Source organism: Meleagris gallopavo, chromosome 8 (genome assembly GCF_905368555.1).
Source record: "Meleagris gallopavo chromosome 8, MGAL_WU_HG_1.1, whole genome shotgun sequence".
NCBI classification, from domain to species: Eukaryota; Metazoa; Chordata; class Aves; order Galliformes; family Phasianidae; genus Meleagris; species Meleagris gallopavo.
Genome location: NC_139411.1, coordinates 13,375,059 through 13,402,769, shown reverse-complemented (window position 1 = coordinate 13,402,769; position 27,711 = coordinate 13,375,059). Strand labels below are relative to the sequence as shown.

The 27,711-nt window shown below is 35.0% G+C and overlaps 1 protein-coding gene across 7 annotated transcripts in view; it reads left to right on the top strand.

Annotated features, from left to right (window-relative positions):
• The window catches only part of LRMDA (leucine rich melanocyte differentiation associated), a 638,659-nt gene that overhangs the window by 527,489 nt on the left and 83,459 nt on the right, over positions 1-27,711 (top strand). For 5 of the 7 annotated variants that reach the window (XM_085229448.1, XM_085229446.1, XM_085229450.1 and 2 more), the window contains one exon: positions 8,706-8,790. In XM_085229448.1, coding sequence (XP_085085574.1) covers positions 8,706-8,790 — 85 coding nt within the window. The other 2 variants (XM_085229447.1, XM_085229449.1) reach the window with 2 other exon arrangements.

Here is a 27,711-nt window from a genome sequence, read left to right as displayed (position 1 = left end):
GAGTTTGTAATATTTGACAGAACATAGAGCATTTCAGAACAGTCTGCTTGAAAGGAGGCATTTAAGTCTTCTCTCATTCAGGAGAATTTAGACAAGAATGTTTTAGGAAGCTGCTGTCTTTTGTAGTTGTGATATCATGAGTTGAGAAATATGTAGAATGATTGGAGGAGAGTGACAATCTAACAAGTTGCAATGTATTTCCTGTCCCATACGTAACTTACCTAGCCTTTGGCACTTTTTGTTGTAGAACTCAGTCCTGTTCCCTCCTCATTCAGAGCCACTGTGCAGAGAGTGAACCAGGGAATAACCATGCTTGAGCACTGGGGAGGGGGAATCTTTGAAGAACATTAGCATCTGCTTGCATCTTTTGACTCATCTATGGTTTGGTCTACCAGATACCTCGAAGAATATTTGTGTGCGACTTTTCAGAAATTTCTGGCAAGACTATTTTCTGTTTCAGAGTATAACAGGATTGTTTGTTTGTTTATTCATTTATTTTTTTCATTTGATTTTAGCAGAATGTGCACCCAGTGAATGATTCTGCATGCTGCAAATGCAAAGAGTGTAGCATATATGTTCCCTGAAGATTAACTGGTAAAGATGCTGGTAAAGAAATTTAAGAAAAAAATGTAGATTTCTTTCTTGGTTGAGTTTACTTTCCCAAACTCAGTACAAGAGTCAAGGCAGTAACTTTTCCCTTATTCTTTTATCTTTTTTTTTTTGAGTCATATGTCAATAAGGATTCAGAAATCTATTTCGGAGGACAGTAATTAGCAACTTCAATTTATTTTGTGGTGTAATTTCAATTTTATTCTCCTTTTAAAACTAGGCATTAGGTTTCACATGAATAGATTGTTGGGTTATATTAATCGTACTTGTTTCATTCACTGTTGTGTTGCTAGCATTGGTAAGTGGTCCTTTAGGGACAAATTCCATTATCTAGTATAATGAAAAATACTGAGCCACTTGAGGTGTAAAATATACAAAATATACAAAAGAAAATATTACAGTCTGGGCTGTGATTAGGGAGAAGTTTCCTGCAGCTTGTAAACCAAATGAGCAGCAGAATCTCTTGCATCCTTTTTCCTGCTAAACACAGGTAGCCAAGATATAATTTTTAAACAGATAAAATGCAAATACCCTACAATAAGAAGCTAATTTATTTTTTTTAATGCTATAATTTAAAATAAATAGCATTAGGAAGATGCTGAAATACTTGGCTTTGAGATACAGAAGTTGAAAATATTTGATCTTAGAAGTCAGAAAGCCTAGTGGATGTTTTTGTATGCTATATGTTACAGTAGAACAAATCAATTCAGGCTTCTTAGATGCAGTCATTGCCTTGTGATTACGTTTGTGTAAAGTCTTTGAGCCTTTGATCAAAGGCATTTGTGACTAGGTCTAATCCAAACTCTTTAAGGTGTTTAACTTGCCAGGGGTGGGGGTGGGCGGGTGGGGGTTGATAACAGCTGGGATTAAAATTTAGTTTTGCTGAACTTTTGTATTGAAAGGATTTCTATTATACACTGCTTCCTTTTCCATACAGAAGATGGATCATTGAGTAAACCTAAAAGGGAAAGAGGATATGGGAGGAAATGGGTGGGGACTTTGAATTAATCTTCTGAAGAAAAATGTTTGATCAGCGAGTAGGAGAGGATGAAAACCTCTGATGTTGACAGCAGGCAACTTTCTGACTAGTGTCTGATTGACAACTTTGATGCTCCAGTGGGGAGCTAGACTCCAGCCGTGCTCAGGCATCCTCTGTCTGTGGGTGGTAGTGTTAATAATGTGGCAACTGGAAAGATTAATTGTGGACAAGCAGCAGGATTACGAGGAGGGTTTCACAGGTCTAAAAGGAACAGTGGTAGGAAGGCCTCTGATCTGTCAGCCCAAAAGGAAATTAGTTAGGGCAGGCTGGAGCAGGCTTTAAAAAAGAGGAGGGGGGAAGGGGGGAGTTGGAGTAATGGAAGAAGGGAAACATTTTAGATATTAATGCAAAATAAAAAGGATATTGAAGTAGGTTGTAATGGGATGGAGGCAGTGCTCTTGAAAGACCTTAATAAACTACATCCTTTTACAGTACATTCTGAGTTCAGATTGTTTTGCAGTGAACTGCTAAGAGAGTTTTGTTTTCAATACAAACCTAAGGGTAAACTCAAATTTTGAATTTTCAAAGACCTCTTAAAAGCAAAATATACAGGAGAGAGTTTACTTAAACTGTTCCTGTAAGTAACTATCTGCTGCATGTTTTACTTCCTCCTCTTTTTGGTAGAAGTAGGGATTTTGCCAATAAATTCTGTGTTACCATTAAAGAGGCCATTCATCATGCTTACTAATGTTATTAATCAAGATACACCACAGTACCCTTAAAATGAGATCATTTTGATAAATCATGTATGACATGAAAAGACTTTATTCCTTTTAAGTGCAATTTAGTCTGTAATTTTTTTTCCCTCATTTATGATTCATGGGAGAAACATGGATAAAATTCCCTTGCACATTTACACCTTATCTTCAGTAATAATTCAAAACTGCTCTTAGATGAAAATTCAAGGTCTGATTCACCAAAGCTGAATGCCAGGTCATTATTTTCTGGCATTCAGTAGTCCAAAAATAATGTCCATACATTAGGTGCTTTTCACAATAGTTGAATTTGGCTGCACACCAGACGTATCGATTACACTCAATTAAGTTTAAATGCATAAGAATTATCTTATGTTCATTTACATCTTTGATCCAGTTGCACCCTGCTTTCAACCTTGCAATTTAATATGAAATACAAACCAAAAGTTAAAGTAAATTCAAGTGAGAAGTGATAATCTCTCTTATATGAGAATGAGAAATATTTTCTGAAATGCTTTGCGTCTTCTTCACTACTTCTTCACTTCCACTACTTCTGTTAAGTAAGCAAAATCCTCTTTCCTTTTCTTGTTAAAGATCACTGGAATTGGAAGGTCAACCAAAATATAAGATCACTCTTCTCCTTGTCTTCCTGGTTCTACAATAATTTGGTCTATTCCATTAGCAGCATCTGAGATGAAAATAGCAAGGCAAAATGTCTTTAATGAATATTTGCTTAGTTCAAAGTCACACTCTCAATTATAGCTGAAACACTTGTGATATTTATTAAACTCAGAAATGAGTTGCAGCATTTTTTGCTAACACAGGTATGGATTTATTGGATAAATGCTGGTTTATTCTGACATTTAGAAATATAAAGGGGAAATGACTAGTAGAGAAATTTAATTTGGAAAGAGTCTCATTTAAGTTTTGCTGTTTCTTAACCCATGACTCAAAAAGGATTGGCTTATCTGAAATTCAGTCCCCTCCTTTATTTTCTTCAGCAGCTGAAAGTACTTGAAAGAATGTGTGTGGTTGCCAAAAATAGCAGTCCATTTGTATTTTTTGAACCATTGGTCTCTACAAATTTGTTTCTATGCAGCAGATGTATAGTATATCCTGATATTATAGAAAATGTTCCCTTAGTAGTACCAACCAAATATTGTCTTTTTATTCCTTGAATAGTAGAATTCAAGCATTGAACTAATATACTTTTTCTTTAGTTTCCAGACTCTTGAGAGTTAGTTGCCTCTGTGGGGCTGATTTCAATTTCCTCTGAAATTTAGAAAGTATGACTGTATTCATTTTTTCCCTTCATGCTTACCTTTATGTTTGCATACTAGAAAAACATTTTTCACTTTCACATCAAGTTGTGCATGACAGACTTAAGAGTTCAGATTCCTGATTGTTATTTTATAATTAAGGTTATTCAACTGTAGGCAGAAGAAGAAGAAAGCCAATAGGTCCTTTAACCCTACCTATACCTGCCCTTTCATTCCCTTCTTTTCTTCATTATTGATAAGAAAAAAGCTTTTTTTCTCTATAGTTTACAAAAAAAGAAAAAATCTTTGTAATGAGATGCATTTGTAATACTAAATTAAAATGATGTATTAGATTGCAGTAGTCAGATTGTATTTGTCTTCTTTATTAGAACAGGCTAAATTATTACTTCTTTTATTTTTATTTTTTTAATGGTTACTGATAAATCAAAGTCATTCAGATCTTTGTGATCTTCATCAAAACATGATATTTAGATGAACAAAGTAGTACCCTTTCCTTCCACAAAACACTTGTTTGCTGTTCTCCTGTTTTATTTCAGTACTATGACCTGGTATCTAAAATCAGATTTTGAAATAAATCACTGATTCTATGCAGGGGAAGGAGGTTATCTCGAGTAAGCTTATACAGATCAGGCAAAACCATGCCCCCCTCCCCTCTTTTTCCCCTCCTTTATTAAAGTGCCTTTAATTTATGCTGCAATTTTAGTAGATGCAAGTGCTAATCTGCTGTTAGCTGTGTTTGTTTGTGGAGTAGGGGAACTGGGAAATCCCATTTCATCAGGGAAAACTGTGTCTCCTGTGTATTGTGCCATGTCACTTGTTTGTAATTCTAAGTGTAGCAGCATATAGTGATTGGTTACAGAAGCACTGGCTTGTTGGAAACCTGCATCCTAATTCACAAAAGGGGAAAGAAAAGCAAGACTTTTGCTTTTGTAGTCTGCTGTATTCTCATTGTCTGCCTTTACTTATATTTCTAGTTTCATTCTTTATCCCTTTTTTTCAAACTTTGTCTCTTTCTTTTACTAGCAACTCTTCTGTATGGTTCCTGAATTCATGAAAAAGCAGATATGTTATAAATAAATTTCTTCATTCCTAGAACAGAGTATTCAAAGACTTGTATACTGTTGCTTTCTGTAATATCTTCTGCTATCATGAGGTTCTCAAAGACCTCATAGTGAAATTAAAGCTTCATTGCGCTTGGTGCTGTGCAAATTTATGGGAACAAACATTCCCTCTGGAGTAGTATTTTGATACTCTCTACAACCATGTAATAAATTCAACCCACAATGAATACATTTTTTTTTTCTGTTAATAGTCAGTCTCATCACATGTAAATACATGATTGATGTACACAAATTAGTATTTCATCCATAAATGAGTTTTTGGATGGTCTTATACACTGAAAGCCTGGAGATGTGAGCTATTGTAGCCAGTGTTAGGGAGCGAATTGACAAGCTAATGTCCTACTGGTAGAAATACCCTTAGGTAAAGTTTTAAGGTACATAGAAATTATTGAAGGCTGTTGCCATTGTGTTTCTGGATAAGATACATATACATGTGCCCATGTGATTCAGGATTAGTCCTTAAACTAAACAGAAGATTATGCAAACTTTTATTTAATTTCCTAGTACTATAATAATTAAGTTCAAATATAGTTAAGCCTTGACTACAGGTATTTAGTAGTAGCAAACAAAGATTTTCCTCGGTGGCTGTGTGTTTGAATTAAATATATTTAGCTAAGGAAAACTCCCTCTGTATGTGTGCACTGAAACAATTTTACTTACCATGTCACTTACCATAAGTGTTTTGCATATCTGTTAAACTCTTCTCAGGAAGCTGCTAAAATGCTGCTATTTTCCGTGTATTGTACAATTTGTCACAATAATATATTGATGACTACTGTTACTGCTATGTATAGGTGTGTAAAGAATTGTCGCGTGTCATAGAAATAACAATGATCTCTCACATATCAAGGAGAAATATTACTAGAGAAATATCTGGATCCAAATACAAGTTATGTTATGTGACAAAAATAGAAGAATATAAACTGTTAACAAGTGTTGAAGATATTCTATTATAGCCAATATAGTGTAATATCAAGCTATATCTTACTCTTCAAGAGAATGTATAATTTCCTAATTCCTACAAAATCTACAGGCTAATGTTAAGACAGATAGAGACTTCAATTTAGCAAATGTTTGGCTATGTGCATAATTAAAGCTGTGAGTAACTTTATTGGCCTTGTAACTTCTATGCTTTGTACTATGATATACTACAACATTTGGATGGCTAGAATGCTTGCAGAAATAAGTGCTTCTAGTAAAAATACTATTAGAATTTATTCACTAAGCTATTTGGTGACCTGTACGTATAACACTGAAGCTACTTCTTATTTTAACCAGTTTTTTGTAATTACCTTCTTCTGCATTGCAACATGAACTTCTGATGCATGTGTCACCAATACTCAAAAACACAACTGTCACGTGCCAGTGCAATCGCCGTCAAAATATTCTTGTGAATATCAAGAGTAATGTAATCTGTACAAATCTCTTTGGAAAATATTTGGGGCCAAATGTCATCCTGCAGTAGGGAAAACAAATTGTCCTTCTGCTGGTGCACAGGTTTAATCAGAAACCTGATTCAGAGTCCCAGACAATGTTTGTACAAAACAATCCTAACCCTGGATGATATTCCATAGAATTAAAGTTGCTCTAACTGAATACTTAGCTCAAAAGTAATGAAACTGTTCCATATTTGACAGGGAATTATATACTGTACATAAAATTGCAGCAAAACACCAATAAACAAACCTTTCCATTCTTGCTTTTCCTAAAATTTGAAATAAAGCTAAATTGCCCCTTCACTCCAATATGCTTTTTAGAAGCTCTTGTTTTGCTCAGTCAGTGGTTTATTGCTGAAAAGGCAAAGTCTCTTCCAGTAATTTTAGGAAAAGCTATCATCAAGCTGTCAACAGTCTAAATTGAGATTAAAAGTATCAAAGAGAAACCTTCACTATTATCAAAGTCCCAGCTAAGCACACTTGAATAGGCAGATAACATCTAGGGTGTACAGTATGTGACCATTTATTCCTCCAGTTTTTGAAATGATTTACAGGGATGAAGTCTTATGTTAAATAGGTAGTGACATTTTTATTCTTGTCTTACCCAGAATTTCCAGACCAAAAGAAAACAGATAGCTGTGAACACATACCTGCTCCTGGAACTTATTTCAGATGTCATATTGCTGGATGTTAGAGGCATCCATCTCATCCTGTGAGGTATTAGATATCCTCGGATCATATTGGTCGTCAGAGATAAGATCTCCAATCCCTTGTTTGTCCAGTGTAGGTAGGGCTGCATGTTTACAGTTCACTAAAATCAAGAGATTATTCACTTTGTCTGAAAGCAAAAGTTGTATTTACAGTATTACCTCTCTGAAAAGGAGGGTGCACAGTCACTGATAAGAAAGTGAACAGAGGATTTTCTAGAGCACTCTTCATACCTCATACATAGCATCATTGCTGTTTTGGCAAATCTGTCTATTTTAACATATGATGTGTTTTCCTATTATGTCCTGATTTTTGCTAAGGACTAAAATCGGACTGTATGGTCTGACAAACCTGTCTAAAATTCAAAGCTGGCCTTTGAAAACAAAAGCTTAGTATACTAATCTACTCAGTCACTTACCCTTGCACATTTTAATGTACTACAATCTGTACAGCTATAACAGAGATTTCTAAGTTCTTTAACAAAATATTGGAGATTTTCATTGTTGTGGACTTCTGCATGTTGTTCTCAAGTTTTGTTCGGTTATAAGCTTTTTTATCCCCAAAGACATTTTAGCCATATCTTATGCTTTCATCTTCACTAGCCTTTGTAAATCTAAATTCATTGGAATTCATTTCATATATATGATTAATTAAAAATAAGAAATTTATGTGAATTGCTTTGAGTGACTTTGCAATTTGTAAGCCAAAATAACATATGGGAATAACAGGAATAGAAGACAACTATTTTAAGATTCCTCTTTAAAGTTGTTATGAAATTCAAGAGTTTAGTTTTTGTGTTATTTTTTTTCTCTATTTCTTTTATCTTTTCTATCAGAAATTATCATATAACTTTTAGTAGATACTATTGTTTCTGACTGAAACTGGGCATGTCACTACCATGCTATCTATCCAACTCAAACTAAATTTTTAAAACACTATAATGATGATTCCTATTCACCAACAAGATCCATTATTTTCATATCACCCAAGAATGAGATTCCACAGCTCAATAACTACAAAGCAAGATGGTAAACATGGCTTTCCTTGGCTGTATGTTGCTCATTCCTTCAGATGAAATCTTCTTCAACCAGATTGACTCGTTTACAAAAAGCAATAACTCTGTTTTCAATTCAGAATCATAGGATCTTGAAATTTTTCTTTATTATGGGGAAAAAAAATGAGTTTCCTTTCTTCTTCCTTAATATTTTCTTTTAAGGATTCTCAGTAAGTCTTCTTTATACTTCTTTAAATGTTTTAGAAATCTGACATGGGTTTTAACTCTTCATTATTAATCTAGATACATGAACAACTTTTGAACATTATATGCATCATTCTTAAAAGATTCCTTTGCTTAGCTTACAGAACAGTGGAATTTTGAAATCTGGTTTTTGCTTTGTTTTGAAAAGTATAGCATCTTATCCCAGCTTTCTATTTTCTATCTTCAATTTTTTGCTTGTGGACGTGTAAATTCCTTCAGGTAAATGTTTTTCTATTTCACTAAAAGGAATGTGTTTAATACCACCCAAAGTTTTCCTGGTTATGTTGATAATTCTTTAAAGCTGTGAGCTGTATGGCAATATTTTCTAGCAATGACATTTAATATAATAGTGCAAACTTCTGAGTGCAGCTTCCTTGCAAGATTGAAAGTGGTTTTAATGAAAACAAATTAAACTTTCTTTCAGTTCTCAGTAGTCTTCCATGATTGGTGATTTTGTGCACCTGTATGCACATCAGAATACTCATTTACAGGTGCATTGTCTCTGTTTATTCAATGACCTTTGCTCGAAACACTGATAGTATTTATTTTTATCACCCAGGCCTCCAGCAATGCTGCCTCCATCTCTCCAGAGATGAGCTATACACCTCTACCTTCAGGATCCAGAGACCTCACCAATCACAGAGGTAAAAGCTAAACTTTATTGGCATGGATTCCTCCAAGGTGGTAAACTTCACAGTGAGGCCCTCTATGTATTAGTTACTGCTGTATTGGTGCTTTACTTGAAAGACACTGTGTTCTCTGTAATACATGAGAAAACCATACGTGTCAAGATTACAGATTTTTATCTCATATTAAAGAGGAGTTAAAGGTAGTCTGCTGGGAAAACAAATCTATAGATAATAACATTTTTTTTTTTTTTTTTAATGTGTGAGAAAAAAAACATCAAGAGGTTAAAGTACTTACATATTGCTAAGTAGATGATTACATGCAGAGTTGGTAATTTTGAGAGAATTTGTAAAGTTTCTAATACTTGTAAAGAGACAGCTTTTTGGTATTTTAACAATTTAGGGCTATAATTTTGAAACGTTAGCATGTTTTCATTGCAATAAAATGGGATTCATTCTTCTCTGTTTTTAAGCAATAAAGGCAGATCAGTGTTCAATTTCCTTTTTCACCAGTAATTAGAGCTTAAAAAGCACCTTGGACAAACTCTTGAATTCCTTCTGCATACCTATGGAGCAGAAAGTTCAGAGAGCAGATGAAAAACTGGCGCAGTCAGGAAGAGCACATTCCAAGGTTTTTCTCGTTTGTTCTGATAAGAAGAAATGTATATACCTTGCAACATTTTTCAGTATGAAACCAGAGCAACAACACTCAGTGTTTTCCACATTGCACATTTGATTCCACGGAGACTTAAATATTTCAAGTGTTTTTCAAATTGAGACTGCATAAATGATGTGTGTAGATGTAATTTTTATACCAGGACATCAGAATCAAAGTCAACCTTGTATTTTATTACTTAATGGTAACTAGATTTTAGTGTGTATTCAAATTCTACAGCATTATAGATCAAGTCAGCATTAGCAGGTGGTTAATTATTTGAAAACTTGAGAAAGAATCAGTCAGACAATGATTCAGATGGGAAGGGTGAGGAAAGTAACTGATTAGAGCCTATATCACTCTTGTGCCAGAGCTTAGATGGCTACCAGGCTATCTCCTGGTATTCATGTAGGTTGATATGGTGTATGGGAAATCAAATGTCCTGAAAGTGCTGTAGTGTGTTGTGTTCTGCCAGAGATCAGGAACAAGAGGAAGAACTGAACCCGAATCCTGGATTTGAGAATACACATAGTCTTCGGAGATTATAAGAACAAACTGAAAATTATAAGTCCTCACTGTCCTACCCTTCCCCCCCACCATAAATAAATATATAAATAAAAATCCCAAGGGATATGCGTGCTGTGGCTTTGATTTCAACTGATTTCTGGTAAGCATATTTACTTTGAGGTTGAATTTCTGCTATTAGATTAAAGAGATAGTAAGTAGACAATAAGTAGGACTAAAGAGTGTTATAAGGATCTATAAAAATAAATTTTAAATATATATTAATAAACATTAAAAAGCATGTATCCTCACACCTGTTTATTTAGATAATGACAAATTAGAGATGTGGCTTCATGGCTGGCCTTACCATAGAGATGCCAGTAGCTTTATGTATCAGAAGTTGTCTGATATGGATTGTCTTCTGTGGCAGCGTAGCGATACTGTTGCTCTAATAGGTACTATGTGTTTCTATGGGTCAGTTCAGGTCTAGAGCTTATCGTTGTCTTCTCAAGGGTTTGAGAGTTCCTACTCTCTTGCTATGAAAGTGTAAAATAATATTCCTCACATTACCAACTTTTTCCCCTTAGCTCTTCACATAATTCTGTATTTCTTCTGTCTTTACTCTTCCCAGAAATACTCTGCTTTGCATGCTAAACATGTGCTGAAAATTTTGTTGATGATTAAGTACAATTATATATTAAGTAAACAGAGAAGTATGTATCATCCAAAAAAAAAAAAAAAGTGTAAAATTGGCATTAAAAGAGATGATGACATGTTCCAATAGGTTTTAGGAATAAATATATATATACATGCTTATATATGTGCATGTATTCATGAGGAAGTCATTAAGAAATCTTTGCAAAATTCCAGGTGTTGTAAATAAAGCTTGGAGCAACCTACTGGCAGGGCTTATTAACTCCATCAACATCTTTTATACAAAGAAAAATGTCCAAGTTCACAAGCCCATAAAATATTAATTGGAGTCAATAGAAAAATATCCAAGAAAAAGTGAAATACTGAAATATGCTATTTTTGGTTCTGTTCTGAATATCTTTGATTTTTTTTCTTCATGAATGCTTTCAGTGTTATAAAAAGTGATTGAATCAGCTGCTGCATATGTTAAATATTGGCTATTTTGGGCCCAAAATGAAAAGAAGCATGCTGTATGTTTGTATGTGCTCTTATTTGTCCCCAGAGAAACTTGTTTACCAAAATCTGATAGGCTGGCAAATGGTTTGGTAGAACTGTGAATTGATTTTGGGGGTTTAGGAGGAAGATCAGGAACAAACAATGTATCTGAATGGCAGAGTTTTACTTGGACAATTTTCATTATATGCTACTGTGAATTTTGCTAGGGGAACAAAATCATGTTCTGGTTGTGTTGCAGCATGCAACTTAAACCTTTTGTATTCATATATTCAGCATGTTATTTCCAGATGGATTCTGGACTTTTGGAGTTGACTGTTTTAACAAATAGAATTCAGGAATTTAAAAAAAAAAAAAATCTTTCTCTCTGTCAGAACCCACAGAAACAGCACATAATAATGCTGTATTGGTGTTGGAATAATGTCAGGGAATAATCACTATAAGTATTGCATCAAATGTTATGATGCTTGAGTGTCTCAGTGCATGAAGAAAGCAACAAATTTTGAATATGTATTTGTAAGCCTTAAAAAATTTCTCCCTATTGTGGGAAAATTGTTCTCCTTATCTTCCATGTGCTGAATATTTACTCAATTCAACTTACCTTTCCTAGCAGAAAATGTATTGACTGTGTTTGCATGTTCTGGGCACCTGAGAGCAAGACGACTTGATCCTTCATGAGACCTAATTAATGTCCTTCTAGGCAAGTCTTCCAAAGTAGCAATTTTACAGCTAGCTTTATTTTTGTTTTATTTTCAAAACAATGATGGCAAACTCCGAGGGGCCTTTTTAAAATTAGTATTTTATATTTAATGTAATATTTATTTTTTATTTGATTTTAGACATTAGTGATGTAGTTGTGTGCAATTTGTACATTTCTCTTACCCAGATTTAAAATAAAGTAAGTTTATAAACACCTCCTCATGCTCCCTTTAAAAAAAAAAAAAGAAAGAAAAAGAAAAAGAAAGAAAGAAAAGAAAAAATTAAACGATCTCTGTTGTACTAGATTTGAAATTTACTAATGAAAGAAAATAAAATGGGCCTCACTTTTCTTGTTACTTGTCCAGATGATCTAACAAAATGTCTAAAAGGAAAACCCTTTCTTATTGTTGCAGAAATGTATTTTTTTGTCATTTTTGGTTTGTTTGCCCCTGGTCTCTCATCAACATCAATTTATTGAGTATATACTAAATCTTCAAATAATGCTTTAAAATACTTAATAAAGTTACTATTGATGGAAAATAAAATTGTAGTATTATAATTTTGAGGATTACATTCTTAACATGCAGAAAAATGCTGCTTTCTCTCCTCCCCTAAGCTATGCTGTATATTCATTTTACGTAATTGCTATGGTAAGGAATTTTCTTTGTTACATTCAAGCATTCAGACTCAAGTTCCCTTCCTAAAATGGCAGCGCTTTCCATTTGCTGGTGAAAATAGTGATTTATTGTGTTACCTCTTGAGAAGTAAAATTATGAAATAATAAAAATAATGAAAAATTGTGCTGAATGCGCTTTGTGCAAACAATATTTTATAACATTGTCTAGAAGCTGATTTACTTGAAAACCTGTTCATTTGCCAAAGGTTCCCATTAACATTTTACAAATGGTCTTTTTTTCTGAGATCTTGCTTCTGGGAACAACTAGTGGTAAGTCTGCCCCATGGGTTACTGGTAGAAGGAAGAAGAAGCAGTCTCCATTAAGAGCTAAGCCTGTATTTATGTATGTAGTTTTTACAGCCTTAGATTGGATTTATGCCAAGTTTTAATAGTTCCAGTCTATTTTGGCTTTTAAGAACTTCCTGAACAAATCCACTGTCTTATTTTTTTAAATACTTGGTTAATTATCTAAGCATTCTGATATGCACAGAAATTACCTTTTCTCTTTTCTCACTTGGAATTATGTGTACCGATATGGGGGGGGGGGGGGAAGTTATTTAATAATATGTTCAAATCACCTGAATGAAACGTTCTTGTTTTCTCAAATGGTCCAATCTGAGACTGAAAGTCTTAAACTGCATTCAGAAGCAGTGCCTAAAAATTCAGGGACGGAATATTTCCGATTAACCTTCTGAAGATAATCTTATGAAACAGTTTTGTTTTGGGTGTTTTTTTTTTTTTTTTTTTTTTTTTTTTTTTTTTTTTTGAAAGAAAATGAAAGGAAAAGAAAAGGTATCTTCCTGCTCTCGGCTTCTCTTTTCTTCTAATGAGTGTGGCAAAGAATTGTTTTCGAATGAAGACTTTTCGAAACTTTAACATTAATGGACAAGCAATAGCATGTAGGCGTGCAATCTGTTCTAGAGAGTCCTGAACTTGGCACTCCAGTTTCTTCTTTGTTTGACTGTTTGTTTGCTTTGCTATTGTACTCAGTGGATTTGAGTAATTCAATTTTTAGTGATGGTTTTGTCTATACAGAATACTTTCTGGCTGATTTTTACAGTATGCCATATACACAATCCAGCCACTGGCTTTGTAGGAGTTATGTGCTGGGCCAAGGTAGAAGTGTACTCTTTTCAAATGCATAATGAGCATCTTGTGATCCAGATTTCCTAGAATTTACAATCCAATAGGCATCTAAAGAGACCTCCTACTTTCAAGGAATGGTGATGAAGATAAGGAGATAGAAATTTTGGAGAAACAGACAGAGTAATTGTTCATGTGATGTGTCAAAGTTCCAAACTGTCCTCCAGGGTTTTACCTGTTCTACCAGCGTATTCTCAGCATGATCAGATTTCAGACATAAATATTCTCTAGTTCATCTAAACTAATCACATATATTTGTCCTTCAAGGATCAGGTCTAAATTTTTTTAATGGTGCTTCAGATTTTCAAGTAAAATTATAAAAATGATGTATGCTTTTTAATAATAAGTAGTAATAAACTAAGTCTGTATTTTTGAAGGCCTTCAACTTGATATCCTTGGACTCTGAAAAGCTGTTCTATCTTTAAATCACAGGCATAAAAAGAAAAGGAAATTGGTTAGCATAAAAACTTACTTCCAGAAAGATAATTATCCTGTTTATATTATCATTGCAATCTTCTCTGTTGTTAATATTGACACAGTTGTTAGGTACTCATTGTGTTTTCAAGCCAGAGGCTTATTTAGAGTTTGAAATTGATTGCTGGGAAAGTCACAAAGCAATTTACATAGCAACTTATCATAATTAGTTAGTTTTTTTAATGTGAACTGCACTTTATGCTTGTCAATTGATTTTTTTTCTATATCTACATAAAGCAGCTCATTGTGTGCTGTCCAAAAAGCGAATAATAATCATAAAATAACTGTGGGTAGTGTTTTATCATTCAGTTAATCTGACAAATTTTAAAATAAATTTTAACAAAAGTTGTATATGTATGTATATAAAAATATTTACATTAACTCATGTAATAATTCAGACTAGGATGAATAAGAGAACTGCAAATAGATGTAATATCTATCAGGAAGAGATGCTATGAATAGTGGCATTTTTTTCATTGCTTACATGAGGAATAGCCGTATTTGTAGTTTTTAAGCTGCCTTATTTTAGATAGACTCTGTACCAACCTTAGGATCTTCAGGATCTTCTGACCATAAGATGACTGACTGAAAAAAAAAAAAAAAAAAAAAAAAAAAAAAAAAAATTTGCATTAATGGAGACATATTTCCTGGGGGCAGGAACACTCAAAAATAATTTGTGACATTTCCTATAAATACCAGGAAATATGTCCCAACCGTGAGTTTTGCTGGAAATCCTCTTCTTTTGGCATTGTGGGAGAAGACTAAAACATACGTATGCTATGAAAAAATCAAATCTCATTTGGTTTGCTTGCTTGAAATGAGAAATTGTGTTCTACTAGTACCTTATTTAGTTCTTTGGTTTGGAAAATTAGCATTGATGGAAGCATGAGTTACATTATAGAAGAATGTAAAGTGAAGTATTGGTGAAGATGAGTGCCAATGTGAGGGGAAACTTGGTTAAGGAAATATTTGGTTCTTGTCTCTTGGTTTCCCTCAGTTAAAATAACTGAAAAGAGAAAATCTGTCAGTGGTTGGTTGGAGTCCTCAAAACTTGGAGGTGTAAGAAGGTAATACAGACTCTGTTGTGAGTTGGTTACTTCCGGTGTTGATGATATAAAGGGAAGACTTTCTCATGGCCACTGCTAGATGTCCCCTGCTTGAGCATGTAGGCATGCCAAAGCATGTACTTAGAGCTGATGTGAAAGATACAGTTCTCTTTTTATTTCTTCAGTGATGAAGCTAATTTAATGTCTCCAGTTTTTCCTTCCAAGTTACTCTGGAGTTTATTTTGTACTCAGGTCTTTTTTCTGATGCAGTTGCTCTGTGGGGATGGAGAAGAATAGGTAGATTGGTGAAACTATATAGGTGGGGAAAAATGCTAGAAGACATGTCTCCTTGAAATGCTTCCACCTGATTGGAGGCCCACATATATTGATATTTGCCTTGAGTCTGCAAATGCAGAATTCCTATGCAGGTTTCCTCCTTGCAACATACAGTCCTTTCAAAGGATTTGAGAGGTCCATTGCACATTGCTAATTCACTCTCAGTCTTGGAGTGCCTTATTTCTGGGCAGTAATGAAAAAGCAGATTAAGGAGTATCTCATGTAGTAATTCTCCTGAGCCTTAATCTGGTTTTTGATGGACCAGAACTACCACAATAGCAGTGGTATTCTGTGGATCAATTTTCCCCACCTCTTAGTTGTGACGTCTCTGCCAGAGACATGCTTTCGTGTTTGTCTGTGAAGCACAAAGACTTTCCCAAATGTGGAATAAATTGTGGTTGGATTTGAGTGTGACCTTGACTAATATGGTTCAAAAGATGTATTTTCTGTATCGTTGAATTCATGTTCTTGTCATTTATAGGGTAAACAATTTCTTGTCTGTGTACTAAAGGAATGTTGGAATCAAATCAGGATACTGGGGATTATTAAAACTTCAATATAAAAACACATAATTATTTTATATATTACAATGATGAGAACAACAAATCATGTGTAACCAGGGTGGAGTGAAAGAGTACAGAATGATATATAAGGTACCTTACAGTTTTGTGCAGTCCTTCCTAATGGTCAGAAAAGTTGAGATTCATTTTTAAATGACGTTATAGTTTTAATTTGTGAGTATTCTCTGTGTTCAGAGTTTGGGAAGTGAACTCAGGGGTTGTGACCAAGCTGACCAGGAGTACACACTAGGAAGATCACTTTCTGGAGTGCTACTTTTCTGGTGGAATGAAATACTGGTATTCCTTTTTAAGGCAAGGGTTTAAAAGGTAGAATAGTGAAAATATCTTGTCGAGTTTGGGTTAAAATTTTATTCAACATTTAACCAATTCGGCACAAAACTCCTGTATTGCATTCAGTGAGAATTAGAAGTATATGATTCAGGAAGCCTTTCAAAATTACCATCCTTCTTTTTTCTAGATACTGTTTACAATTTCTTTTTTCCACAGTGCATATCTCCTAAATTGACTGTTAAAACCCTAACTCTCTCTCTCTTTCTCTCTCTCTCTCTCTCTTTTTTTTGTTCAGTATTCCTCACATTTCTGAGATTACAACATTCTCCATATTTGCCAAAACTAACCTAGTAGCCTGGGCCTATAAATATCATATCAAACTGAATATAATTAATGAGGAAAAAACATGGATTTTTGGGTAGATTGGAAAGAGTCTAATGTTTCACAACATGGCTCTTTTTGTCATACCAGCTGTAAGAAACCATGAACATGCTCAAGGTTCAAGCAACCATGGCTGTAAGTTGGCAGGAAAAACAGTAAACATTGCTTCCTTATTAGGTTTATGATTTTGGATCTCATTTCTATCTAAAATCTTCTGTTTTTATGCAGATCAATTAATGATGCAAAGAGTGTGCAACTGGTAATTTTACTTAAAAAAAAAAAAAAAAAAAATTGTCTAGTAGGTTTCCTGCTTGGCTTTATAATAAATAATCCTTCATGATAAAGAAGACCAGTTGCAGGCACTGTGAAATTACAGCCCTTCCAGAAGAAACATTCAAAACACACAATGCTGTGAGTGCATATAGTCTCCTGAGAGATCCCCATGTTTGGTTAGTACTCCAGCCTAGCCTGTTTTTTGCAGGAGTCCTCCAATTTTATCACTAAGGCATTTTTACAGCCTCATTGGAACAAATAAACAAACATCTGGAATCATGTGGTATATTTAATTAAAAACTTTTTGCTTGGCCAGAAATAGTAAAATCATGAAAAATTGCCTGTCTCCAGGCTCAAAAAGGCCAAATGATAAAGCTGTCGGCTACAGACAGTTTTACAATGTATTGAAATTCATAGATATGCACACCTGCTAAAAGCCCCCCCCCCCCCTTATATTGATTCATAACCATTAATGAGTGTTTAGTGTACAGATCGTAACCTTTGTTTAAATAGGGATTTACTGTTTTTAATAATGTATAGACATGTGTTACTGTATTGCATACAACCTGTACCATTCTCTAATACAGAAACAGAATAAAGCTTTATATTCTTAGTTAAAAATGTGCGTGTGTGTGTGTGTATATATATGTATGTGTGTGTATATGTGTGTGTATATATATATGTATATATTTGTGTGTGTGTGTGTGTGTATATAATATATATATAATCTTTACAGTACATGTTCCATTTGAATATTCTGTCAGGTGATCATGTTTTAATTCCAGAGGCAGTAAATATCTTCCTCATGCTAGCAGTGAATATATCAAATGTTGAAAATAAGGAAGATGGCATTTTGGTGTGCAGAAGGAAACTAATTTTTCATCAATTTATTTAATGCTTTTTTTGAGGAGTATTTTAGGAGATTCTACACATTTTCGTAGATGAAATTGTTTGCTGTGATCTGAGGTATTTTGAACTGCACATACCAAATGGTCATAAAATATTCTGTAGTCTGGGACTATTATTTATGAAAACTAATTAGCCTAATGGACTGTTAATCATTTTGCATGCACTATAGGCCTTTGAACATGCAGCATATAGTCTTATTTTTCATAGAATAATGGAATCATAGAACAGCTTAAAGATCATCGAGCTCCAACCTCCATGCCATGGACAGGTTGCCACCGACTAGATCAACTTGCTCAGAGACCCACTTTACCTGGCCTTGAACACATCCAGAGATAGGATATCCACCGCCTCTCTGGGCAACGTATTCAAGTGCCTCACTACCTTTTGAGTAAATAATTTCTGCCTAATCTAAATCTCTCCTCTTTTAGTTTAAAGCCATTCCCCGTTGTTCTGTCAGTTTCCTACTTAAAGCCTCCTATGACCCAGTGAGAAGAGGAAGAGCAGATAGCCCTCTGGCTTTGTCATACCTGATAGTTTCTTCTGTCATGCGCTCCCAGCAGGCAGCAAACCTCTCTAGAGAGATTATGTGGGCAGCAAATAGGTGCCTCCGTGCCCTTCAGTGTGGAGTCTCCAATAACTGAGACTCTCTACCTTATTTTGGTAGCACTGGTTCTGGTTCAGGTCTTTGGTTGGACAGTCTTAATGTAGTTGTCCCTTTCTGGTTTTTAACTCTTATCCATACACTCTTTCCAACCCCAGAGCTTTATGTTTGCTGGTTAGGGGGACTCCAGGAGTAAGGGGGTGTCTCCTCCTTTTGCTCAAGCAAACAAGGGTTCATCTTTCATGTTTTTGCCATCTCTCTCCTCAGGGCTGGAAGCTTACTTATCTTTCTCCCCTTGCAGGGACTTAATACAGTGCTGTTGGTCTGCCCATGTCACTACACGGTACCACACATCAATCTCTCTCTGATTGCTGGATACTTCTCAGTCTTGTGATTTCCTCTCTCAACCTGGACCCTCAGGTTGAGAGAAAGTTTCTCATGCTGGGCTCACTTGCATCCATTGCACTCCTCTCTTCCCTCAAGCCCTTTGGGGACTTCAAGTTTTGAACTTGTACATCTCAGTCTCTATATAGCTGAACCCTGCACTGAGAAAATGATATGCACACAGGAAGTACTGCTGCAGCTGAATATTGTTCACAATTCTATGTATTGCTTGTAATGAAAATAATTTGAACATTCCATTTGGAGCTACATTTCTCCAAAGGTTTAGGTCTCTTAGCAGGACAGGATGCTTACATGACCTTGGCAGCTCTCCTGCAGTTAGTGTTACTGAACTGAATGAAGGGGATGTGAGTGTCATCAGAAACAAAGTACTAATTCCCACATTGTGTAGAAGCTTACGTAGAAAAAAAGGAAGAAGTTTGGACAAATACATTTCCTACATAATCAGAAAAGCAACCATCTGCACAACAGGAATGAAACTGTTTATTCCCTTGTGCGTCAGTTCTTTCTGGTGCCCACATCATGCTGTAACAAGTGCATTTATTCCAAACTTTGAACAGCCAAAAAGATGCAATGTATTTTGCATTTCTTTGTTCAGTGCGTGTGGTGTGTAAGGAAGCTGCAGATGAAGTTTCTTTTCTATAATTTTGCTTTCAGTAAAGAAAAGGATATCTTTATATTATTTCACTGCGTGTCCTCATGCAAGAAGAGAAAGCTGTCAACATTTTGTAGGATATGAATATCTGTATTCATGATCTAATGATATGTTTGCTGATCAAAGTTCCTTTCAGAGCTCTGAAAGCAAATGTTAAATAGTTTGACAACTTCCCCTTTTTCTCCTATTTTGTGATGTTTTTGTGGTCCTTTACTAGCCTCAGTACTGGAAAAGTAAATGGTAGGCATGACATCCTTCTTTAGCTTTGCATACCCCTTCAGCAGAAAGCTTACACCTGTGGAGGAAAGGGGGAAAGAGATTTTTGAAAGTTATTTCTGTTTACAGAGGAGGAAATTATTTTACTGCATGATTGACAACATTGGTGTGTTTTGTAAGACCCTTTTAAGAAAGCTTGTCTATGACTCTAAAGTGCCTAGTAAAGTGAAGCAATCACCTGAAAGACCCCCCACCTGTGGCTACATAAAACTGAAGTAAAGAATGGAGAATAATCCATTATGTATGCGCTTTCCCACCTGCTGAGAGCAAAATGCAATGCAATTTTAGTACTTGCATGCCACTGGGGAAAATAGACTCCTAAAATCACATAGCGAAGCACTGGAAAAATTCAGTGAATTCGTACTAAGCATTGTGTTATAAAACCTAAGGAATCACAGTCTCTACTTCTCAAGTGAAACAGATTTGTATTGCAGTTCTGTTGGAATGCCTACCAAACATAATGATGATATTTAGAACAGTAGGCTGTAAAAACTGTGAGCCTGGTGAAAAAGAGTCCTTTTGCAGGAGTGCAGTGTGGAGGGGGATGCAAGCAACACTTGTGTTGTCTATGTAAAGACCAAACAAGACTGCAGACTTTCAATTTTTCTTCTAATCAAGTGTTGGGGATTGGGTAACGTACAGGTGGAATGTGAATGCAGTCTGGATTAGCTCTTTCCAAACCATTTGTGATAGTAGATGTGATTTCTCACAATTATCAGAGAACTAAATTAGTGTTCATGGCTGATGTGTATGCTGCATTTCCCTGCATTAGCTTAGTTTCCTCAGCACCAACTACCGGTGCTGAGGCACCGTATGCAGTCAGAGATGTGCTTAGATAAACTACATCTGTCTCATCTATACTACTTCTTCATAGGAGGGAGGCAATTCTCAGATAGTGTTTTTGCTGAACTGTGAGGGGGAGCAGCCTGTCTTAACAGTCATTTTTGTTCCCATGAAATAAATGAAGCAGACTCAATGGAAATCATCCCTTGGGACCTGCTGGGAGAGCTGGAATCTATCTGAGAGCAAAATTGGCAATCAACCCCCCTCTCCCCCCTCCCCAAATAAAATCCACCCAATTAATTCAGTTGGAACATCGTTTCTGTCTGTGTAAAGTTAGTGAATGGTAAATTCATCAGAGGAAAGAAAGAGAGAAACTTTGTAATAAATAGATTAAATATAAGGTATTAGATCATTCAGAAGCAATTTGTGCTAATGACAACCATTATTGATGTAAAGTACATATGTTAAGAAAAAGAAATACTGGACGGAAATGACAGTAAGCTAAAGTGAGATATGTAGACATCCACTCAGCCTCTAATTGTACATTCAAAGTTTGCCTCCTCCCTATAGTACGATTCTAGGTAACAATGACAGTGGAAGCGTGGAGAATGGTTGAAGGAGTCCCTCTCCTAACTGTTAATTGTTGCATGGGGATTTTCATTTTTGTTCCACTCTGTCATGGTAAAAAAGTAACCTCTTTAGCAAGATAAGTTTATTAATAAGTTAAATGGGGTTTATATGTCTTTTCATTGAAAAATTAGTAAATGATGTTAATTTGAGAGGTACAGGAAACATCATTCTTGCAGAAAAAGTTCCCATGAGAAGTTAAAATCCAAATCACATTTTGATTAAAAAAAGAGAGAGAAAAGGTATGTTCTGTAGGATGAAGAAAGTTTGAATTAGTTGTAGAGGGGGGCTTGTTGAATGAAATCACACTGAGTGGCAAAAACCATATATGAGAAGTCTCGAGTGGGAATGCACTTGTAATGCCAAATTATCAGGAAGTCAGTTTTTTTTTTTTTTTTTCTCCACTGTCACAGGCAGAAAAGGAAGAATTAATACTGTTTCAGTGAGCTACAGTGGTTCTGGATTTTTTCTTGAGCTCAAATGTAGAACTTCAGTGCAGAAACCTTGGAGGGCACCAATTGCTATATTAGTTTACAAACTTGTGCAAGTTGATCCCAAACTGACATTTTGGGAGGGCAAACATCATCTGATTCATAAAGTGAGATCTTGAGAATAATCAGCCCTGTTCTCAAATCTGTATAAATATTTTGGTTTGCATTGTATCAATTATTTAAAATTCAAAATGAATCATTCTAATAGCACAACCTGGTTCCTTCTTCAGAAGATATTTTTAAATAAAGATGCAACAGCAAGTTCTAATTGTTTTGTGTGATGAAAGTCAAACTCTCATTTCATTATGAGTATTTTGTTAATTATGGAGATGAAGCAAAGACTGAAATGCAGTTGTACAAACTAACATTTATATATTTAAAGTGAGATAACTAATACATTCCTTAAGTTTTTGCTTGTTTTGTAGTTGTTTTTCTCTTTAGGGGTTTTGAAGAGATATATCTGTTTTCCTGTAAGTTCCAAAGTAAGTTTTTTAACAGCAGTTCACAGGTATTTTGAAATGTCTTAATTATGAATCTTGAGGTAAATCTTTTTGTTTTATTTTCAAATTCAGTTCTGTTATTTCTTAATAAAATAGACATCTGACTCTTGTTTCTTGCCTGTTCTTATATTTGATAAACTTAATACAAAGGATTTTTCTATCATTTGATGGAATGGTTTCTCTGATTGGTAGGTTAAAAGTATTGTCTTGGAAGCAAACATGTTAGTAAAAGAAGGGAATCTCTAGACTGGCTTCTCTCTCTGACTGTAGTTAGACCAGCATAGATTATGGGGAGGAAATCTGTACACATGCTGGGCACCTCTTTAAACAACTAGCTGCAGGTGTTTTAGCCATGCATATGTAGCTGGATATATGATTAGACTTTTCAGATTTTCAGCCAAGTCTTTACTTTTAGGGTAGTGAAACGTTGAAAGAGAGAGGAAACAAGATAGGTATACGTGTTGAGGTTATAGCGTATATAATACATTCTCTCTATTATTCATCTGTTGTCTACTGAGTTTGTGCTCAAAACAGCTTCAACTCTATGAACCGTTCCTCCCTTTTCCATAATATCTGCAGCCGTATTCCTTGCTACTAAATTAAGGTATTTTGGGAATAAATTTATGTCAGTGTGGAAGCTTCTAAACATTCCTTTCCCTATGAGTGAAATGTGGTCTTCAGAGTTGGCCGCAGATGGTTGGTTTCATATGACATCCTAAAGTGTCACCTCTAAAATTTGCCTAAAATTAGTTGGTTATTATGGGAGTAACTCAGGGTGGAGAATTCTTTTAAGTGTCAACATTTCCTGTAGTGTCTAGATAGATGCAAGGAAGCCTTCATCCAAATCTTGGTCATGAATTTTTTTTTGTGTTTTTTGCCAAACTCAGTATGGCAATAGAATTCTATCCAAGATGCATATGAACTTTCTGTTCCTTTTTAAATGTATCTTAAATATTTTGGTTAATTCATCATCATTGGTGTGTGTTTTTTTGGTGATTCTTGATTTGGAATTAGACTTGGAGATGACTAAGAATGGCTTGATGAGATTTAACCTCTGTATAGAGAGCTTTATAGATACAATGTTTAAATTAGAAGGGGGGAAGGGAACAGTGAAATAGATCATACTGTAATTTCAGTAATCAAATGCATTGAAATATGTCATCAAAAAGATACTTATGAATCTTAAATCTTAGGATGACTGTCAGATTTCTTTTTATCTATGAACAATGACAATCAATTCGAAGATGAAATATACGGTCAAAGCTTCTGTCTCTTTGACAGTCACTCCAATATTTAGACAAAAAATCGCTCTCTCACAGATTCATTAGTCAACTCATGCTTTTTACCTTTTCCCTCTTGTAACTCCTAATATCCTTTGAGAAGCAAAGACAAGTAGAATTGAGTGTTTTCTCACATAAACATAAAAGAAATTACATGTGAGTATGCAAAGTCAGAGGAACTTTAGAAACAATCCCATAGATTGCTCGAATGAATAATAAGACTGCATTTGATGATTTTTGGATGTGCTCTTGAGCAAATGCACAACCTTCTCTAGCTGATTTAAAACCTTCTCCTACATTTTCCCGTGCCTATTGCATAACGGAATGAAGTTTTTAAAATTCTTTGTTTTATTCATATGCAGTTACCACAATGTTTAATAATAATTAAAAAAAAAAAAAAAAAAAGAAGAAAGGAAAAATAACAACACCTAAGACTGTCTTGAAGAGCTGTTTTGGCTAATAAGCCAGAGAGAATGGAGAGATTCTGATTAACAAGGCAATCTGCTTTTATGAAGTATCTTTTATGTAGTGTCTCTGGGCACTTACAATACAGTGCAATAATCTGTAGAGCTTGGCTAGGCAAAGCAAAAGACTCAAAAGAAAAGGAATTTTGAAAGTGAGGAAAGAAGATTAGCTTGATCTAATGGCTTAAGGCAGAAAGCTTTTGGGCACAGTTCACAAAGAATCTGGCACCTACTGTCTTCAGTCTCTATGTTAGTTTGTGGAAAGGTATAGATATCTGCTCATGGGATGTGGTTCTTTCATTGTCTTGACTTCAACCCACTCAGGCTCAGCATTTATCTGAACACCTGTGTGGCTATATTATATCATATGCATCCTTCACTCATGCAAGAGTGATAGAGAAAGGTTGCTTATTGAAGTTCAGAATAATTTTACCTTATTTTTTGTTTTCTTAAAAACACATACACACACACACACACACACACACACACACACACACACACACACAAATCTTATCAATAAAAGTCATGACTACTGGAAAGTTAATGCTGGACACTGCAATTTCTTCCTGAAACACAGGAAGAATTCTGTTGACATGCAAGTTACACTAGAAAGAAGTTGAGGGGGTTTAGGTCCTAATAAGTTTCAGTTACTTCAGTTCATGAGGATGTCATGCTTTCTCTTTTTGAGTCTATAAACAAAAGTGGTTTTCATAAGAATTTCTATGTCAGAGGTCGTTGTGTCAGATTGCCCCTCTGCTGCCACGTGTTACACAGCAACAAAATCTCTTGTAATGTGGACTAGAGAAGGGATTGTCCTTTGTACACAGCACTGATGAGACCATCTCTTGAGTGTTTTTTGGTTTTCAGGCACCTCATTAAAAGAAGGGCATTGAGTTGCTGGAATGCATTCAGAGAAGAGCGGTGAAGCTGCTGAAGGGACTAGAAAGCAGTACACATAAGAGATAGGTGAGAGAATTTAATTTGGAGAAAAGGAGGATAGACATCATCACTTTCTACACCTACTTGAAAGGAAATTTTAGCCAGGTCAGGCTCTCTTTTTAGTCGCAAATGATAGGAATCAAATAAATGGACTGAAGTTGTGCCAGGGAAAATTTAAATTACATATTAGGAAGAATTTCCTCATGGGAAGGGTGGTTAGGCATTTGAGAATGAGCTGCCCAGGGAAATTGCGGAGTCGCCATCCCTGAAGGTAATTAAGAGACTCGTTTAATGTAGCATTTGGAGATATAGTTTAGTGGTGGAGTTGATAGTTAGAAGATGGTTGAACTTAATGAAGTCCAGGATCTTTTCCAGCCTAAAAGATTCTATGATTCTATCTCATTTCTAGTGATTTTTTCCCCTTTGGTGCTGTACAATTTGATAAATGAATACAATTTTGATAAATGGTTTTCATTTACAAATGTGATATGGTGCCCTTAGAAAGATTTTTTTTATTTCTTTTTGTAGTTTTTGTAGAAGCAATTGCAAAATATGATTTAAGGGAAAGAGTAATACCGTATCATTTAGTCTATTCAAACCCACTATTCTCTAAAGGGTATTGTGAAGAGAGTGACAGCGTCCCAGCTCAGCTTTAATGTGCAGGTGATGAGCAAGCCAAGGGCTCTTTCATCAAAGCACAAGTTTTTTCCTGTCCAGTAAACCCAAATATCAAAATGATCCACACTATACTTTTCTGAGTTGTTCACAAAAATAATTAAGTGTTATGTGATCACTTCTGATGCTGTGTCATTTCATTGCTGAAGCTGATGTTATTATGGCTATAAACTACTATAGCATAACAGCTGTTTATCAAAATATTCATGAAAATTTTCTGTGACAGGAGAAATGGGCATACTTGTAATACAGTTTCCAGGGAAAAAGATGCGTGTGCTTAGATTTAGTCAAAATTATGGCATACTGTTCTGAACTTGACAGAACTAGTTCAGCATATAATCCATACTAAAACAGGAACAGAGATATTTAAACACTAATTCAGTTCATATCAGTTTTTACGCAAAGACTATATTTAAGATATTTCAAAACAAGTTTTTTATAGCAAATGCTACCCAAACTATGGCATGTGTCCCAGTAATGGGATATGAGTAAAGTCTTTATCTAGGGTCTAAGCTGTTGTTCCATGATTTGCTGTCTCTGCATTTTTGATTGATGAGGTATTGAGGAGGATTTGGGAGACTAAAAAAAATCATATTATAGTAAAGCCTAGAGAACAGAGGAAATGGCACCAGGAGTGTATCTACAATTTAGGGTAAGGAAAAATAAGAGTGTCCATAAAAATAAATAACCATGATGTTAAATAGACTGCAGATAATTTGCACCTTGAGGATTTTCTCAGATTTCATGCCAGTAAAGAAATGTGGTAATAAGCCCTTATGTTTTTAGCCAAAAGAGTTTCTTGTGCACAAATTTTATTTAAGTCATTTGAATAGTCCTAGAAATATTTATAAGTGTGAATGGGAGTAGAGGAGGAAGATTAAGAGAAAAGTCTCAAAAAGATTGCGCTACTTTGAAGAAATGCTTTACATCCAGATTGTCCTTGTTCATATATTTTTATATTGTCTGTGAATCTTTCATAGCTGATAATGCCATTCTGAAATCCATTTTGAGCACTTGTAATTATTTCAGTTCTATTCAATAAAAATTCATTTTTGATCACTCTAGATGTGCGAAATGAATCAGTGTGATTTCTGGACAATTCTTACAGCAATTCTTAAATTTCTCTCAGCTTGTCCTTCAGTGTGACAGTCAAAAAGAAAAATGCTTTGTGTCTTTCTTAACTTAGAAGCTATTGCCTGTAGGTACTTTGGGCTACAGCATGAAAGTTAGCTTTTCCTTGTAGGATTAAGTGACAGATTAGTTTTCACGGTAAAGGAAATAAATGCACCTGCCCAGTGTGTGGCCTTGCTTAGTTGTTCTGCTTAATTACAGAAGAATCTAGTTGATAAAAAAAAATTATCACATCTGCTGATTTCTAAATAACATTCATGTATGTCTGTATGTATTCACAGCCCACGTTATAATCTGATTTATATATAATACAGTAGTATCCATGTCGGCTAATCAATATCCCATAGCTTTCTCTTCTTTTCATTCTTGAGCTTTCATTGAATTTGTTAGATGATTGCGCAGATCAGTGACTTCCATCTTCTGTGCAGATTCAGGCAGTTTGCAAATCATTTGGTTGTCATACTGTTGTGTAAGAATTTTTGCAGATATACTCTTTCTCTCTGACTAAATTTGTTGAATCATACTGAAAGGAAATTTGAAAGCAGTGGATTTTTTAGTAAAACTAAAAAACTAAAACTAAAAAAATTTTTAGTTCAGTGAAAGGTGGAACAGTCAACAACTTTCTTCGTACTTAAGTTCCTAAAGCAAAAAGGAAATTTATTGTCTCCATTGAGGCATAGGCTAGTTTATTTTCCATCATTTATCTGAAAAGTTGATGTTCACCATGGTAATTCATCAAACGTTTTTCATGAAGTGTATCTGGCAGGACTTCTTGGCTTCAGCCTTTGAAATTCTGAGTTTCTTCATCCTCTGGGAACAGTGACTCTTCTTATTGCACATCTGAAAGGAATGATGTTGCTTTATTCTTGGATTGTGATTTCACTTCTCTGAGCTCTGTGTATCTTCAAATTTTTGTAGATGGGTGTCAACGGTTTACGGGCTGGTTCAGTCCGGTTCTGTGACTAGAAGGGCAGAGGGATCTGCGGATCTGTGCCCCCAGAAAAGGAAAATAGGAGACCCCC